The sequence below is a fragment of the Peromyscus californicus genome, unplaced genomic scaffold (genome assembly GCF_007827085.1).
Source record: "Peromyscus californicus insignis strain IS unplaced genomic scaffold, ASM782708v3 Scaffold_7__1_contigs__length_154581171, whole genome shotgun sequence".
NCBI classification, from domain to species: domain Eukaryota; kingdom Metazoa; phylum Chordata; class Mammalia; order Rodentia; family Cricetidae; genus Peromyscus; species Peromyscus californicus.
Window position 1 is genome coordinate 135,684,060 of NW_026294595.1, and position 14,562 is coordinate 135,698,621.

At 38.6% G+C, this 14,562-nt stretch overlaps 1 protein-coding gene across 4 annotated transcripts in view; it reads right to left on the bottom strand.

Annotated features, from left to right (window-relative positions):
* The window catches only part of Chd6 (chromodomain helicase DNA binding protein 6), a 194,458-nt gene that overhangs the window by 140,571 nt on the left and 39,325 nt on the right, over positions 1 to 14,562 (bottom strand). For all 4 annotated transcript variants that reach the window (XM_052725063.1, XM_052725060.1, XM_052725062.1 and 1 more), the window contains exon 2: positions 4,218 to 4,272. In XM_052725063.1, the coding sequence (XP_052581023.1) occupies positions 4,218 to 4,250 (33 nt within the window). In that variant the 5' untranslated portion in view covers positions 4,251 to 4,272. The remainder of the gene's footprint in view (positions 1 to 4,217; positions 4,273 to 14,562) is intronic.

The window sequence follows — 14,562 nt, forward strand, 5'->3', positions numbered from 1 at the left end:
ACCAGACCACGCCCTTCCACCCATAATGTAAAACCCTGGTTCTTCTGGGGCATGTACCATGCCCTACTTTAACTGCCTTTCTATAATCAGACTATATGCCATTTCTTCAGAAAACATTTAAGTCACTGCTGAACCTGGCCTGAGGTAGAACTTAAATATTTCTTGCATATATAAATGTGGAAAACTCAGCAATATTTGCTTAGTGAATAATTCAGGTTCATATTCACTCCAAGGAAGAAAGTATAGTCTTAACTGTCTCATCAAGGTCTGAGATTCCCACTGCTCATCTGAATTACTCTTCCCAATTCACCAACTTTGTGTTTTCTCGAGGACCTAAAAATGAAAGCTATGTCTGCTCAGCTCTTATGTTTCATGGAAGCAAGGGCTCCCAAAGTCACCAGGTCTACATTACCTCCTGGCTATAGCTCCAAGTTTTAATATTACCTTTTTAAAAACTGGATTCCTTGATCTTGATTACTACAGTAAACCTTTACCCTTACTATTGTATATCACATCTCATACCTGTCATATTTATAAAATAGTAGCAAACAATGAGCTGAGGTTTAAAAAAAAAAAAGAATCAGGATGGGTCTGTTTTCACTAAGGTAAGGTTGTGTCCACTTAAGAAGTACACTCCGTTGTAAAAGTCAGGCTTTCATCATTACAAGTCACATCTCATTTCTCTAGCTAACTTTTCCCTGCCTAGTATTGTTTGGTAATTTCAGTAATTAAACTCCACACACTTCTTAGAGGAAGTTTAGTTATTTTTGTCAACACAGATAAAAAGACTGCAAGAGATTCATTTTCAACAGTTCTGGTTTTTTTTGCAACATTTCCTTTGGCAATACAGAGTCAATTTCTAAAGTCTTTGTTCTTGGCATGCCACCTGTTATGCCCCTTCTAGTTAATAAGAAGCATGATTATTTATTGCTGAATTTTGATTAACTTGTAAAAACCTGTCATCTCATTTTAATTTTTCCCGATAAAATTTTGAACAAGGAAATGAGAATTTTTAAAGATCAGAATACATTTACATGCCATTTTTCTTCAAAGAAGTGGAAAAACAAACTAGAAGAAATGAGGATTTTTTTTTTTTTTTTTAAAGAATGGATGTTTTTAAAACAGACTTTCCCATTCCCCCTGCTTCTTTCTCCAGTGTCAGCATTCTCCCCAGGACCTTGTTCACACTGGGCAAGTGCTCCACTACTGGGCTAGAGCCTAAGCCTTTTAGTGTTGCTTCTAACATCTCAGAATTAGGGTAAAGTGAGCTTGATTGCTATTCACATTGTTACACACTAAAGACTTGCTTGCTACTGACATAACAAATACTAAGTACTTGACTGTCTCATTTAACCACTTTCCACACGTTAAAAAATGAGACTGAACTTGTTCCAAGAGTGTAAGTGATACAGCGGGAATTTCAATCCCTCTCTATGAAGACTGAAGCTCTTTCTATCCAGCCCGAAACTGTGTGATACACACTTAGTCCTAGAGCCTACAGCTCTAGCATTCCACTTTTATGCACTGAATTTCTTGCAGTTCAATAGTCCATGTGACCCAGTGTCAAATACTGACAGAAGGCACAGGATCAGTTCCTCCTGTTTATTCACCCTGACCTCAACACAGCTAACAGTGATTTTCAAGTGAAATTCTCACTCTGAAGCAGGGCACAGTAGGGTAACTCTATAGTCCCAGCACTCACGAGGCTGATGCACACAGATCTCAAGCTCAACACTAGCCTCAACTACACATAAACCTCTACTTCTTTATCAAGACGATCTCAAATACAAACACAGAAACCAACAAACCAACCCAAAACAGAAAACACCACCTCAAACAACATTCTGCTCACTAACCATTACTATTAAGTTTAAAATAAAAATTCCTCTAAGGATACATAATAACTCACCTTAAAAAATGTCTAAAAATTAAACATGAAAATTGCCTTAAGAACTATAAGCCTGCCTGCATATCATAATTAACAACAATTTTGAGGGTTTGGGGTATATTCTACAATACATTTAAATGGTCCTTTTTTTGATGGATATGTGGTTCTTTCCCATCTTCTTGATCATAAACGCAGCAGTAATTGAAGAACTTGTACACAGCTTCAGATACCTGTCAGAGTGCACCCTAGGATAAATTCCTTTTCTGTGATGCTGACCTACAACTGCCAGTTCACTGTAGCACCAGGAAAGAGAAACCCAATGTGTAGATACAAGTACTGCTTTTCCTGTGAATAACTCACACTGAGAAGAATAACTTCTCCAAATCAAGCTCCCCAACAAGGGCCATCCAGAGGATAATCTTGTGATACCCCACATGCCCCTGTCTCTAACTAGAGTTCCAAAGGAGGAGACTGGAAAGGAAAAGGTGGCTAGTCCCACTCAACCACCTCGCATGGGGTCTCAGTTCAAGACAGGGATTCAGACAACGATACCACCACCACCACCACCACCACCACCACCACCACCACCACCACCACCACCACCACCACCCCACCACCACCCCCATTGCTAGATTATCATCCAATTCCATAAAAAGAAAGGCCACCCATCCGACAGACTGTCTAAGAGTCAGAGGCATAGTTCCACATCTCACTTCTCTAAGTCACATGGACTGGTATTCTCTAGGGTCCTTCCAATAAAGCCATCAGAGAAACAGAAGTAACTGAGGAGAAGAGTTATTTATACACTATATTAATGAGTCACACTGGCCACTGTTCTAAGTACTGTACAAATAGAAGAGTGCTTCTAGGGCAATGAGGTGTCTCCGTGGGTAAAGGCACCTGCAGAGTAAACCTGTCAACCTGAGCTCGAGTCGGAAGCCCCAGACCTCTCCAGAAAGGTGGAAGAAGAGAAATGACTCTGCAAACTTGTCCTCTGACCTCCTCACATAAGCTATTACATAAATGCCTACATATAAACTTCATGTGCATACACACACACATAAAATGTGGGGGAAATGCTTTTAGCAAACTAAATATCCAAAAATGATTAATATGTAAAAACTACAGAGAATTGGTCACATCACTCAGAAAAATCTGAAAAGCTGTTCCAAGAGAGGACGCATTTCTACAAGGCTAATTTTTAACACTCTCATTCAGTTTCATTACATTGGTCCTATATGGACATGACTGAAGCAAAAAGGAAAATTCACACATTAGTCACCCAGAGTATGGGTTACCCAGGGTCCGGGTCAGATGCTATGTCTGGCGTGGGATATCTGAGGGGAAAAAAATCTACGTACACTATGCTCTTATGTCTGTTAACTTTATTCCACTAAGACAAAATTCCATCTACTCAGCTACAGCTCTGTCAGGCATTCAGGACAAGAATAAATGTAGATACACCAAATTCTTTATTTCTACTTTATTTCTCTGGGATGAAATCCTATCTACATAGCTTCAGTTCTGTCCTGACACTCAGTTCTTTGTTCCCTCATTTACTGTCCTCTCATAGTACTGCTAACGACTAAGCTCTTATGCTTCCAGCTTCATCTTTGTCCTCTGTTTCTTCACCCTCCATGTCTACTTGCTCTCTACTCCTGGCTCTGATGAACTCTACAAGAGTTATGCCTTACCATCTACAAAACCTCTATGTTCTTCCCTTCTCCCTGGCCATGCCATTCTGTCCTACAGAAAACACCTGTCCCTTCCTCCCCTGGCCACTAGGTCCTCTGCCTCCTCAGGAATCTTGCTCCACCTGACCTTCCACCTTGATATGTAAAAACCTCTTTTCTTCTCAGTCAATTGCTCTGGAGAGCCACTAGGCCTCCAGGCAAGGGGATGGTCTAAGCTTCAATAGCACAAGAAACAAAGCTATGGTTTCCGCCAGCGTGACCTTATCCAAGTACTGGCTGGAACAGTGAAGTTCACACACACTTTCTATGGGAATTGTGAGCACAAGAAATTCATAACAAAGCACAGCTGAATATTAAGCTGTGTAACACCAAACAGTTCATGCTAGATGGCTTGCCACTTGACTGACCCTTGGCCTGGTCACGGTATAGCTTTGATGTACAGCTGGACTCCTTATAACATATTCTTGTGGCTCACCACACCAGAGCTCTATTACTCTGCAGAGAATGGAAAGCAGAAGCAACAGGGACTACCAGAGGTTAAAATGTGAGCCCACACAGCTAACCTATCTATCCTTTTCAGTAGGTGTAAGGTACAATGAATAAATAAAACACCTAAAAGAAATGGGACCACTTACCTGCTTCTCTTTCTTCTGTATTTTCATTTTCATCAATTAAGGGAAGATTTTATTTCTATAAAACACAAAAAGGTAAAGATTATGATAAATCTCACACAAAACATTTAAAATTGCCTCCAAATAACTGTCCAACAATGCCCAGACCTCTAAGTATACATCTAACTCTCACCAGACCCAATTTATTGTTCTAGATGGGATGAAGCAAAAGAAATACTGTTTTTGTAGATCAGAGAATTTATAAAAGATGCTGGCATATCAAAGCTACCAGGTAACTAAAAGCAGAAACAAAAATAAATGGTACAACTTTATTGATGGAAATGAAGAGGAAAGGGTACAAACAGGTAAGTTTCATTCTTTGTGGGAAATAAAAGTTCAATATATAAGGTTTACCACAGAAAAATCATTCTAATAACAGAAATATAGACAATAGAAAAAGAGACCTCAATGGTTTAAAGTAACTTTGTCTAAGAGTGGGACAGGGGTTGACACAGGGTAGAGGACAGCACTCTTTCATCTCATTGTAAGTGTTCCTATGATACTGGATGTTTTAAAACCATGTAAATATATTACTTGGTAAACTGCATTACAATCATTCATAGTTTAAAGGACTGTTTTCATTCTACTCAAGTCTCAAGCCATCATTCTCACTCCAAGCACACTGGCCTTTCTGTTACAATTCTTCAGTATGACTTGGGAGCGCCTCAAGAGTCCAGCAACTGGTTTTCTAGGACAGGAAAGATCCCTGGTCCTGCTTGCATCACTAACTACAAGTACCGCCTATGGGTCTCACACACAAACTGTAGAGGGATCATAGAATCCTGGCTACTGGCTCTAGGCTAGATTTAGAGACTGCCTAACACTTTACCAGAGGCATACAATCACATCAGAATTAATCACATCCATATGAATGTGATGTGCAGGCATTAGTAGACCTTTGAAATTAATGTGAAGTAAGTATTTGAGGCGGTAGATATGTGTTTCCTAGTTCAATTTAATTATTCCATATTATACTCATAAATCCTAACACCACTTCATAGTTCATAAGTATATATAACCACAGTTGGTCAATATGCCACAAAAATAATTTTTAAAGTTAAAAGTACAACTTCTTAAGCTGTGGGCTATGATGACATACAGAGTTACATAACTGAATGTAGTGGTCACAAAAATTTGGCAACAGTAAAAGGTTTCTGAATTGCAATTACCAGAAATTAGTCAAAATCAAATGTATAATGAAGCTAGATTTCCTAGCAGTATTTCCCTACTTCACTGCAGCCTTGGTTTGGCACACATTTGTTCTTTGCACTGTTGGGGAATATTATTTTAAGGTGTGTTACTTTTGTTTATGTTGCGTTTGTTTAACTTAGTGAAGTTGTGTTACTGTGCCTCTAAAACACCTGATGGTCTAACAATGAATGGCCGGCCAAAAGTGAGGCAGGAAAAAGGATAGGCGGGGCTGGCAGGCAGAGAGAATATATGGAAGAAGAAATCTGGGAGAGGAAGGAAGAAGGAGGGAGAGAAGGAGGACGACATTAGAGGCCAGCTACACAACTAGCAATGGAGTAAGAAAGAAAGGTATACAGAAATAGAGAAAGGTAAAGGCCAGAGGCAAAAGACAGAGGGGTTAATATAAGTTAAGAAAAGCTGGCAAGAAACAAGCCAAGCTAAGGCCAGGCATTTATAAGAATAAGCCTCTGTGTGTGATTTATTTGGGAGCTGGGTGGCAGGCCCCTCAAAAGAGTAAAAAAACAAACAACATTGCACTGCACACACCATCACATTACATGGCACTAATGAACACAACTATGATGTTATGCAGTGCAGTGCTTTCCAACTATACAGAGTTTTATTCTTATAACAAAACACTATGGCTTTATTATAGAAAACTAAAACTTCAGTATTTTCCTATTAACCATTTTCCAGCATATAAACATCAAATTAATATATTTCTGAATTGTGTTATAGTAGAATTTGAGTTTTTAAAATGCTGCTTGAGTTGCTGACTTGAGTTTCATAAAAAAGTGATTTAGCAAATTTTGGCTTGTGATTAGGGCAAAATTTCCAATATTTCTGCAATGGCCCTAAACATTTCTGTCATGTTCTATGTACTATGCGCTTATGTGAAGCAGCATTCTCTGCAATGACCCTTATAAGATCAAACTATTGCTCAAGGGGTAGGGTGATGGCTTAGTGGATGTGATGCATGTGTGCAAACTCTAGGATCTGAGTCTGAACCCCGAACCTGTGAAAGCTGGGTGCAGTAGCATGTGCTGTAACTCCAGTGCTCTTACGAAAAGATTCGAGGGAGAGAAAGGGGAATTCTCAGAAGCTCATACACAGCTAGCGTGTAGAATGCAGCACAGCAGCTAACAACTAACAACAAAAAGAGACCCTGCATAGACACACAGAACCAACAAAAAGAAACCTTGTCTCAAACAAGGAAGGTGAGGACTGACATCTAAATTTGTCCTCTGACCTTGACACATGCCACGGCACACATACACACATGCATACACAGAAACATACATACAAAGAAGAATCACCTCTGAAAAAACACTGAAGATGCTCTATGTCTTTCAGTGCCATATATTCAGCTAGGATTTAATTCTTTATGTAAAAATAAACAAGTACAACCATCTCATTAGTACGTAATTTGTTCATCTTTATAAGAGGTAAAATCACATGCATGACAAAAATAGTTTTAAAGTATATTCCTTATAATATATTATCAAGTATTTATTATCAAATTTTGTGTACCTTTTTTATACACCTACATTCTGGAGTCATAAGTGGACAAAGCTAAAGATAATCTGCTCTAATGGCTGACCTACCAGGGTGCTGCTATTTGCCAAGAGCACCAGGGCCAAGGAGGTAACAAGCTGGAAAGCAGGCAAGGCAGGGAGGAAGACTGTTGGCTTAGTCGGGAAAGTGGAAGTCCCACGAGTACATGATGCTTCAGAGCCAGTGTTGAGGCAACAATTAGTCACCGTAAGACAACCATCAATCAAAGAGAAAGAGTAACAGTTCTGAATCACAGCAGGTAAAACTTAAAAGAATAATCTTTCCTACATTTCATCATAATTCTAGGTAAATCATGTTAACAGTTTCTTCCCTTTAATTTCAACTTCAAATTATTAAACTCAGGAAAATTATCATTCTTAGCCACCACTACCATGTATTTCTTGATCATTACAGAAAAACCAATATTCTCAACCTATCTTACAAACTACCACAAATTCTGAAATTAAGTTTAGAAAGTAATTCCAGCTAGTAAAAAGGGTATTATCACAACTAGACGTATATACTAAAACTTCTGCCCAATAAAATGGAATCATTAAAAATACAGAAAAATTCTACCAGCACCAATAAAGTCCACAAAAGAACAATTGTTACTAACATAACTGTTTACTAGACACTTCAAAACGTGTTCCTAAGCATCTCACAATTAACAGACATCCTCTCTTAGACTACCTCACTTTTTAAAGTGTGGTATTGTATTTCCCCAAATATTGTGCATGTTAATAAACTTATCTGGGGTCAGAGACAGAACAGCCATAATATTAAACATAAAGGATAGGCAGTGGTAGCACACACCTTCAATCCTAGCATTCCAGAGGCAGAAATCTATGTGTTCAAGGAAACGGCCAGGCATGGTGACACACACCTTTAATCCCAGGGAGTGGTGGTAGAAAGCAGAAAGGTATATAAGGCGTGAGGACCAGAAACTAGAAGCATTTGGCTGGTTAAACATTCAGGCTTTCGAGCAGTAGTTCAGCTGAGACCCATTCTGGATGAAGACTCAGAGGCCTCCAGTCTGAGGAAACAAGACTAGCTGAGGAATTGGCAAGGTGAGATAGCTGTGGCTTGTTCTGTCTCTCTGATCTACCAGCATTGACCCCAATAACTGGCCTCAGGTTTGATTTTATTAATAAGAACTTTTAAGATTCCTGCTACATTAAAGGCTTTCTGATGACACACATTACAACACAACCGAACACAAACAAAACAAACCCCACAACTAATCTCCTGTAATGCTGAATGCCATCACTAGGAATGGTTTGTGCTTCTGCACACATTAGAAATGGCTTTTATGGCCTATGTTGCTGTGTCACCATCATTCAGAAGTTGTGATTAGATCGTGACTCAATAAAGAGCAAATCAAAGAGCAAATTCAGAATCTCAACACTTAATTAAAAAGCATAATATAGTACATTTCTGAAGACCCTGGGTGTGTAAACCAGGAAATCTGTCTCAGGGGAAAAACTAACTTCTAAATCACATGAAAACTGAAGGATTCTCAGGCCCTCCTCACTGTATCCCAATACTTCTAAGTGCAGCATGTAATTACCTTCTCTGAACTATATATTGCTAATAACATAAAAGGCAAACAATATAAAAGTTCCCATTCCTTCCTATGCTCACCATGAAATATGCTTCTATTAAGAAAAAAAATGAGTGTCAGGTTCCAGTAAGAACTTTTTGCATTACTCTCTCTAGTTCATGAATTCTTTTCAGTAGTGTATCTGCCATTTTCCAATTCTTCAATGTTGTACTATGCATACTTAAAAATAGAAAAACACCAGGTTCACACTATTCAACAATTAATATATAGATATCGTTTAAATATTTTAAATTTAAAAATAAATTAAGTTTTTGTTTTTAAAGATAAATTTTTAAAATAAATTTATTTTGTTTTTAAAGATAGGGTCTTACTACCCCTGACACTGCCTGGACGGCCAGGACACAGAGGTGGGATGGCCTAGAATAGAATCAAACACAACTGGCCAAAAAAACCCCAGTGAAATGATTCTTAATGATATTCTACTATATTCATAGATTGGTGCCTAGCCCAATGGTCATCAGAGAGGCTTCACCCAGCAACTGATGGAAACAGATGCAGAGACCCAAAGCCAAATATTAGGTGGAGCTCTGGAAATCCTAAAGAGGGGGAGGAAGAATTGTAGGAACCAAAGGGGTCAAAGACACCACAAAAAACCCCACAGAATCAACTAACCTGAGCTCATAGGGATTCAGAAACTAAAGCAACAACCAGGGAGCCTGCACAGGACTGATCTAGGCCCTCTACACACATGTTACAGTTGTGTAGCTTGGTCTTCTTGTGGGACTCCTAACAGTGGGAGCAGGGGCTGTCTCTGACTCTGTTGACTGCTTTTAAGTCCCTTTCCTCCTTCTGTGTTGCCTGGTCCAGCCTTAATAGAAGAGGAGATGCCTAGTCTCAATGCATCTTGATAGACCGTGGGTGGTTGATATCCATGGGAGGCCTGCCCTTTCCTGAAGAGTAATGGAGGAGGAAGAGTCTCTCTATACTCCATGTTGTCTATGCCCTCACTAACACCATTTTATTACTACTAAGAGTATTTTTTTCCCTAAAACGCTGAAACATAATTCTCAATCTTAAGACTTCAACCCTTTAATACAGTTCCTCATGTTGTGATGACCAACCATAAAATCATTTTCACTGCTACTTCATAACTGTAATTTTGCTACTGTTATGAATTGTAATGTAAATATCTGATATGCAACCCCTGTGAAAGGGTCATCTGACTCAAAGGGGTTGCAACCCACAGGTGAGAACCACTGTGCTAACAAAAGTAGATGCTCTTTGGTAGGTACTGTGATTTAAAAAAAAAAAAAAAACAATACCCTTAAATGTAGAGCAGAGTCTGCATAAGCAATATGTCCCCTAGTCCATGTCTACTGATCTGGCATTATTTATTTTCCAGCATAACCCAGCAATACTGAACACCTACCTACAGGTCCTAACACTTGCCCTGGTCACTCAGGTCCTGCTCAGGCCATCTCTACCTGGAAAATTCTTCCAACACCCTTCCATATATGGTATCTTAGCCTTCAAACTTGACTCTAGGCTATGTTCTCTGACTCCTCCACATCCCATCATTTTCCCAGTAACCCCCTGGGAAACACCTGACTAGTGGTAAGTTTCTAAGACATCATGTCCTCTTGCTGTTTCGCTTATTAGTGAACAACAGGCAGGAGGACATTTTCCTTCGGCTTCAAGAGGACTGCTGCAATGTCCTTCCACCACTTCTGGTGAGATCTAAGCCTTTCTCATTCCTGCTCATTTACAGGGGGCATTCTCTTCCCTCTTGAAAGCCTGCAGAAACATTTTTTTTCACAATAATATGCCTTGGAACTATTTTTCCCACAATGTTGGTACATTCTTTCACAATCTAGAAATGTAGGTCCTTTCAAATAGAAAGATCTTGTATTATTTCTTCCTAATTCCCTCCCTACTGTGTTCTTTGAATAGAATGCCTGCTCTGTATATGAATGGTGGGCCTTCAACTCAAATGCACACTTTTAATTTGTTCTCATTTATATTTGTTCTTACATTTTCCTCCCCTTTGTCCTGCTCCATCTCTTGCTCTACTTTCTGGGAAACCTCTTCAACTTTATTTTATAACTCTTCTTTGTTTTAAATGGCTAATTTTTAAACACTCAATAATATATTTTTGTGCTCTGGTGTTCTTATTATCTTCTAAGCTTATTGCCAGCTTAACTAACAACGGAAGGGTGTTTGTTCAAATGACAAGTAGCCATTCTTGCCTTTCAAAGACAACCACATGATCTAGTGGGCATGTTTTTGTGCAACTATAATATATAACTGGAGTGAGGAAAGGCTTTTCTGCTTTAAAGGTTTCCTTGTACTTGATCTGTGGGTGAGAAGTTGTGTTTTGTATTAAAGGTAGCCCAGTTCCAAATATACTTAAGGGTTTAAACAATCCGTGAATATGCAATGCTGGGGGATTAACTGTCTTGTACATGTTATGCAAGTATTCCACCACTGAATGACATCCCAAACCCTTGGGTTTTGATATAGAATCTCTCTATGCAACCTAGGCTGGATCATTCCTCTCCATCCTCCTGCGTCTGCATCTTGAATGCTAAGATTCTAGACCCTGTCCCACCACATTGGGCTTTCCCCTTCCGTTGATGATGGGAATGGACAATGGGTATATTATAAGCTACATCAAGTGAGTTCCAGGAAAGGCGCAAAGCTACACAGAGAAACCCTGTCTCGAAAAACAAAAAAAAAAAAAAAAAAAAAAAAAACAACTTCCCCTATTCATGACCCCGGCCCTAGCATCATTCCACTGTGCTTCCACACATATTGTGTGTGTGTGTGTGTGTGTGTGTGTGTGTGTGTGTGTGTGTGTGTGTGTGTGTGGTGTGGCTGCATGTATTTAGTAAATCAATAGAACATTAACATCATACACAGATTTGTCACAAGTGGATTAAAGGGAAGCTATCACTGAATGAGAAACTTTTGAAGCTTAGATTAAAAATCTACCTCTTTTACTGGATTAGTGCCTAATTAGGAACACTTGCTAAAGGTCTCAAGTGAGGAACCACTAATGCTATCCCCATTTCCAAACTTTGACAATCCTTGCAGGAAAGAATATATTATCACCAATATTAACTTAAAACTACACTCTTGGGGGCTGGAGAGATGGCGAAGCAGTTAAGAGTACTCAGTGCTCTTGAAGAGGATCCAGTTCAGTTCCCAAGCACCTCATTGGGTGATGAAGTTGCCTGTAACTCTAGCTCCAGGGGGATCCTCTGAGGCACCTACACCCATGTGCACACACCCAAACACAGACACATACACACACAAATAATAATCTTTAAAAAATAAATCTTTAAAAAACTACTCTTCAAAAGAAAAGTGTTCAAAACATTCCATGTTTAAAAAAAAGCTTTGATCTCCTGAAGGTAGATAGCGTAAACACAAAGAGTCTTGATTTTAATCCTTGTCTTTAAGAAGAAATAACCAGCAGTAAAGGCAATAACAGGAACCTTCCAAGGATACCTAGAAACTCTTGTTACTGGACTAAAGTACTATATAAGAGGTTTGCTGTAGACTGTGAATTGCAAGGTTTTTCTAACTGGATCAATGTCCTCAGGCTATTTAATCACTACTGACTTTATCAAGTGTCTTCTGTTGCTAGAATTCTTTTCTATAATCTTGACATAAGTGTATAGAAACATTTCAGTAATATCAGACATGACACATTGTATAGAAACTTCAGTAATGTCATGTGCACAGAATCAGAACTGACTGTGGCGTAACTGTGCACACAGTCAAATTTTTCTTTTTTATTATGTGTATGTGCGTGTTGAGTGCAGGTACCCACAGAAGTCAGAAGAGAGTTTCAGATCCCCTAGAGCTGGAGTTACAGATTCTGACACACCAGATGTAGGTGCTGAAAACTAAACTCAGGCACAGTATGCACTTTTAATCACTAAGCCCAATCTCCAGCTCCACAGCCAATGTTTTAACGAGACCATTTGCATAATATGTGGATAAATCTCAATCTCAAATACCAGCCCATCTCTTCCATTTGAGAAAATAATTTCTTACTACTAATCTGGTTATAAAAATCCACATGCTTGGTAGATCACTACTATAGACAGCATCAGAAATGACTAGGCCCTTGCAGAGCTATCAAAATCACATCAGGGCATTTAAAACCTGCCTTTGCTTCCTTCCTATCTTTAGACTGTATATCATAATGCCAACAGGTGACAACCAGGAATGAACACATTTGTACACAGAACTGAAGAAAACAGTCCACTGACAGTCAAGCCCACTCAAGATTCAGAGTCCTGAAAATTCAAGTGATAATCCCATGTGAGGAGACAAAGGGTTTTTACCAATGACATTCTACAGTCAGCCTCTGAAGGACCCACCAATTAACATGCTACCTTTGTCTCCTAACATTTTAATGCCTTCAGTAGAACAGTAACATGTATAGATTTGGAAGTGAAGTTATCTAAGTTCTAAATACAAGCATACTTTAGTCAATTATCAAACCTTCCTGGGTCTGTTTCAATTACAGAACATGTATAAAAACTACATGAATTTTAAAAAAGTTATTCTATTACATCAAAGTAAGTCACCTACACAAAGTAACTTAAACATGCCAGGGCATCAAAAATGATTTAAGATATTTCCTCTGTTTACCAAGAAAGCATATACAAATACAAAAGTTTCTCAACTCCAAATATAAATTCTAGAAAGCTACTGGTGACCCAAGATGACTCAAAGGGCAAAGGCATCTGTTGCCAAGCCCAATGACCTGTACTTGACCCCTGGATCCTCATGATGGCTAGAAAGAGAGAACCAATTCACACAAATTGTACCCTGACCTTCACTTACATGTCATATATGCACACACATTACAAAAATTATTTTAACTATTAGACATATTTTTAGAATATAGTTATAAAATAGAACTACTGATACACAGATGAACCTCAAGTGTACTATGCTGACTGAAAGAAGCAACTAAAGATGTATATTCAGTGATTTCATTTATATGACATCCTGAGACACAAACTGAAAGCCATGACTACCTGACTAGAAATTAAAAATACTCCAAGGAGCATTTTTAAATAGAAAATTGTATTTTTTTAAATTTAATATTTAAATAGTAAATAGAAAATTGCAGTTGGGACATGTGCAAAAGGCAGAACTGTGGCAGAGGATAATTTCACTCCTGACTACAAGAAACAGGAAGGAATTAAGACAGCTTGAAATAATTATCGTTCAGGAGGACACTAGAACATACCTCAGACAATATGGATGGATCTTTCCAATAACATTACACAAAAAATAAACTTTTATACAAATTCATATAATACCTAAGCATGGATAAAGATTTAAGGGATGAAACTATAATTTTGTTCATTTAAATTCATAAAGTCTTCCATTATATCATAATTTTGAATTTTAAATCACTGTTACAGAGCAATTTATGGTAAGAAAATCTAACTGGTATTGATCCAAGACACCCAGAAACAAAGCAAATGAGTTAACAGCAATCCTAACTAACCTGTAGATTTCTCAGCAGTAGACTGGTTTTTCCCCTAGTTCTACAACTCTGCTACACTGAAGTACAACTTCTAAAAGCTCAAGGTTTTCCCCATGCTGTCTTTGTTTAAAGGAAATAGACTGTGAATCTGACACAAACTTTCTCAGTTTTACAGGTGAAATCTTGAGACCTAAATACTTTCCTGTCTCTATCAAACCACCTATGCAAATCAAGGGAGGTGCTTCACCCTGATGGATCTGGACATTGCAGTCTCCCATAAGCTGTTCAACCTTGGGCCTTGAGAACTGCTGTTTAACAGATAACAAGAACAATAAACTCTAAATTTTTAAAGATGAGAAACAGTTCTCAAACCACTCTCATTCCCAATTCCTCCTTTCCTGAAACCTATAAAGAAGAGCGTTCTGAGGTCAAGGGGCAAACATGACACAAGATGCTGCATGATGTGACGCTCTTACAAAATCAAGCAG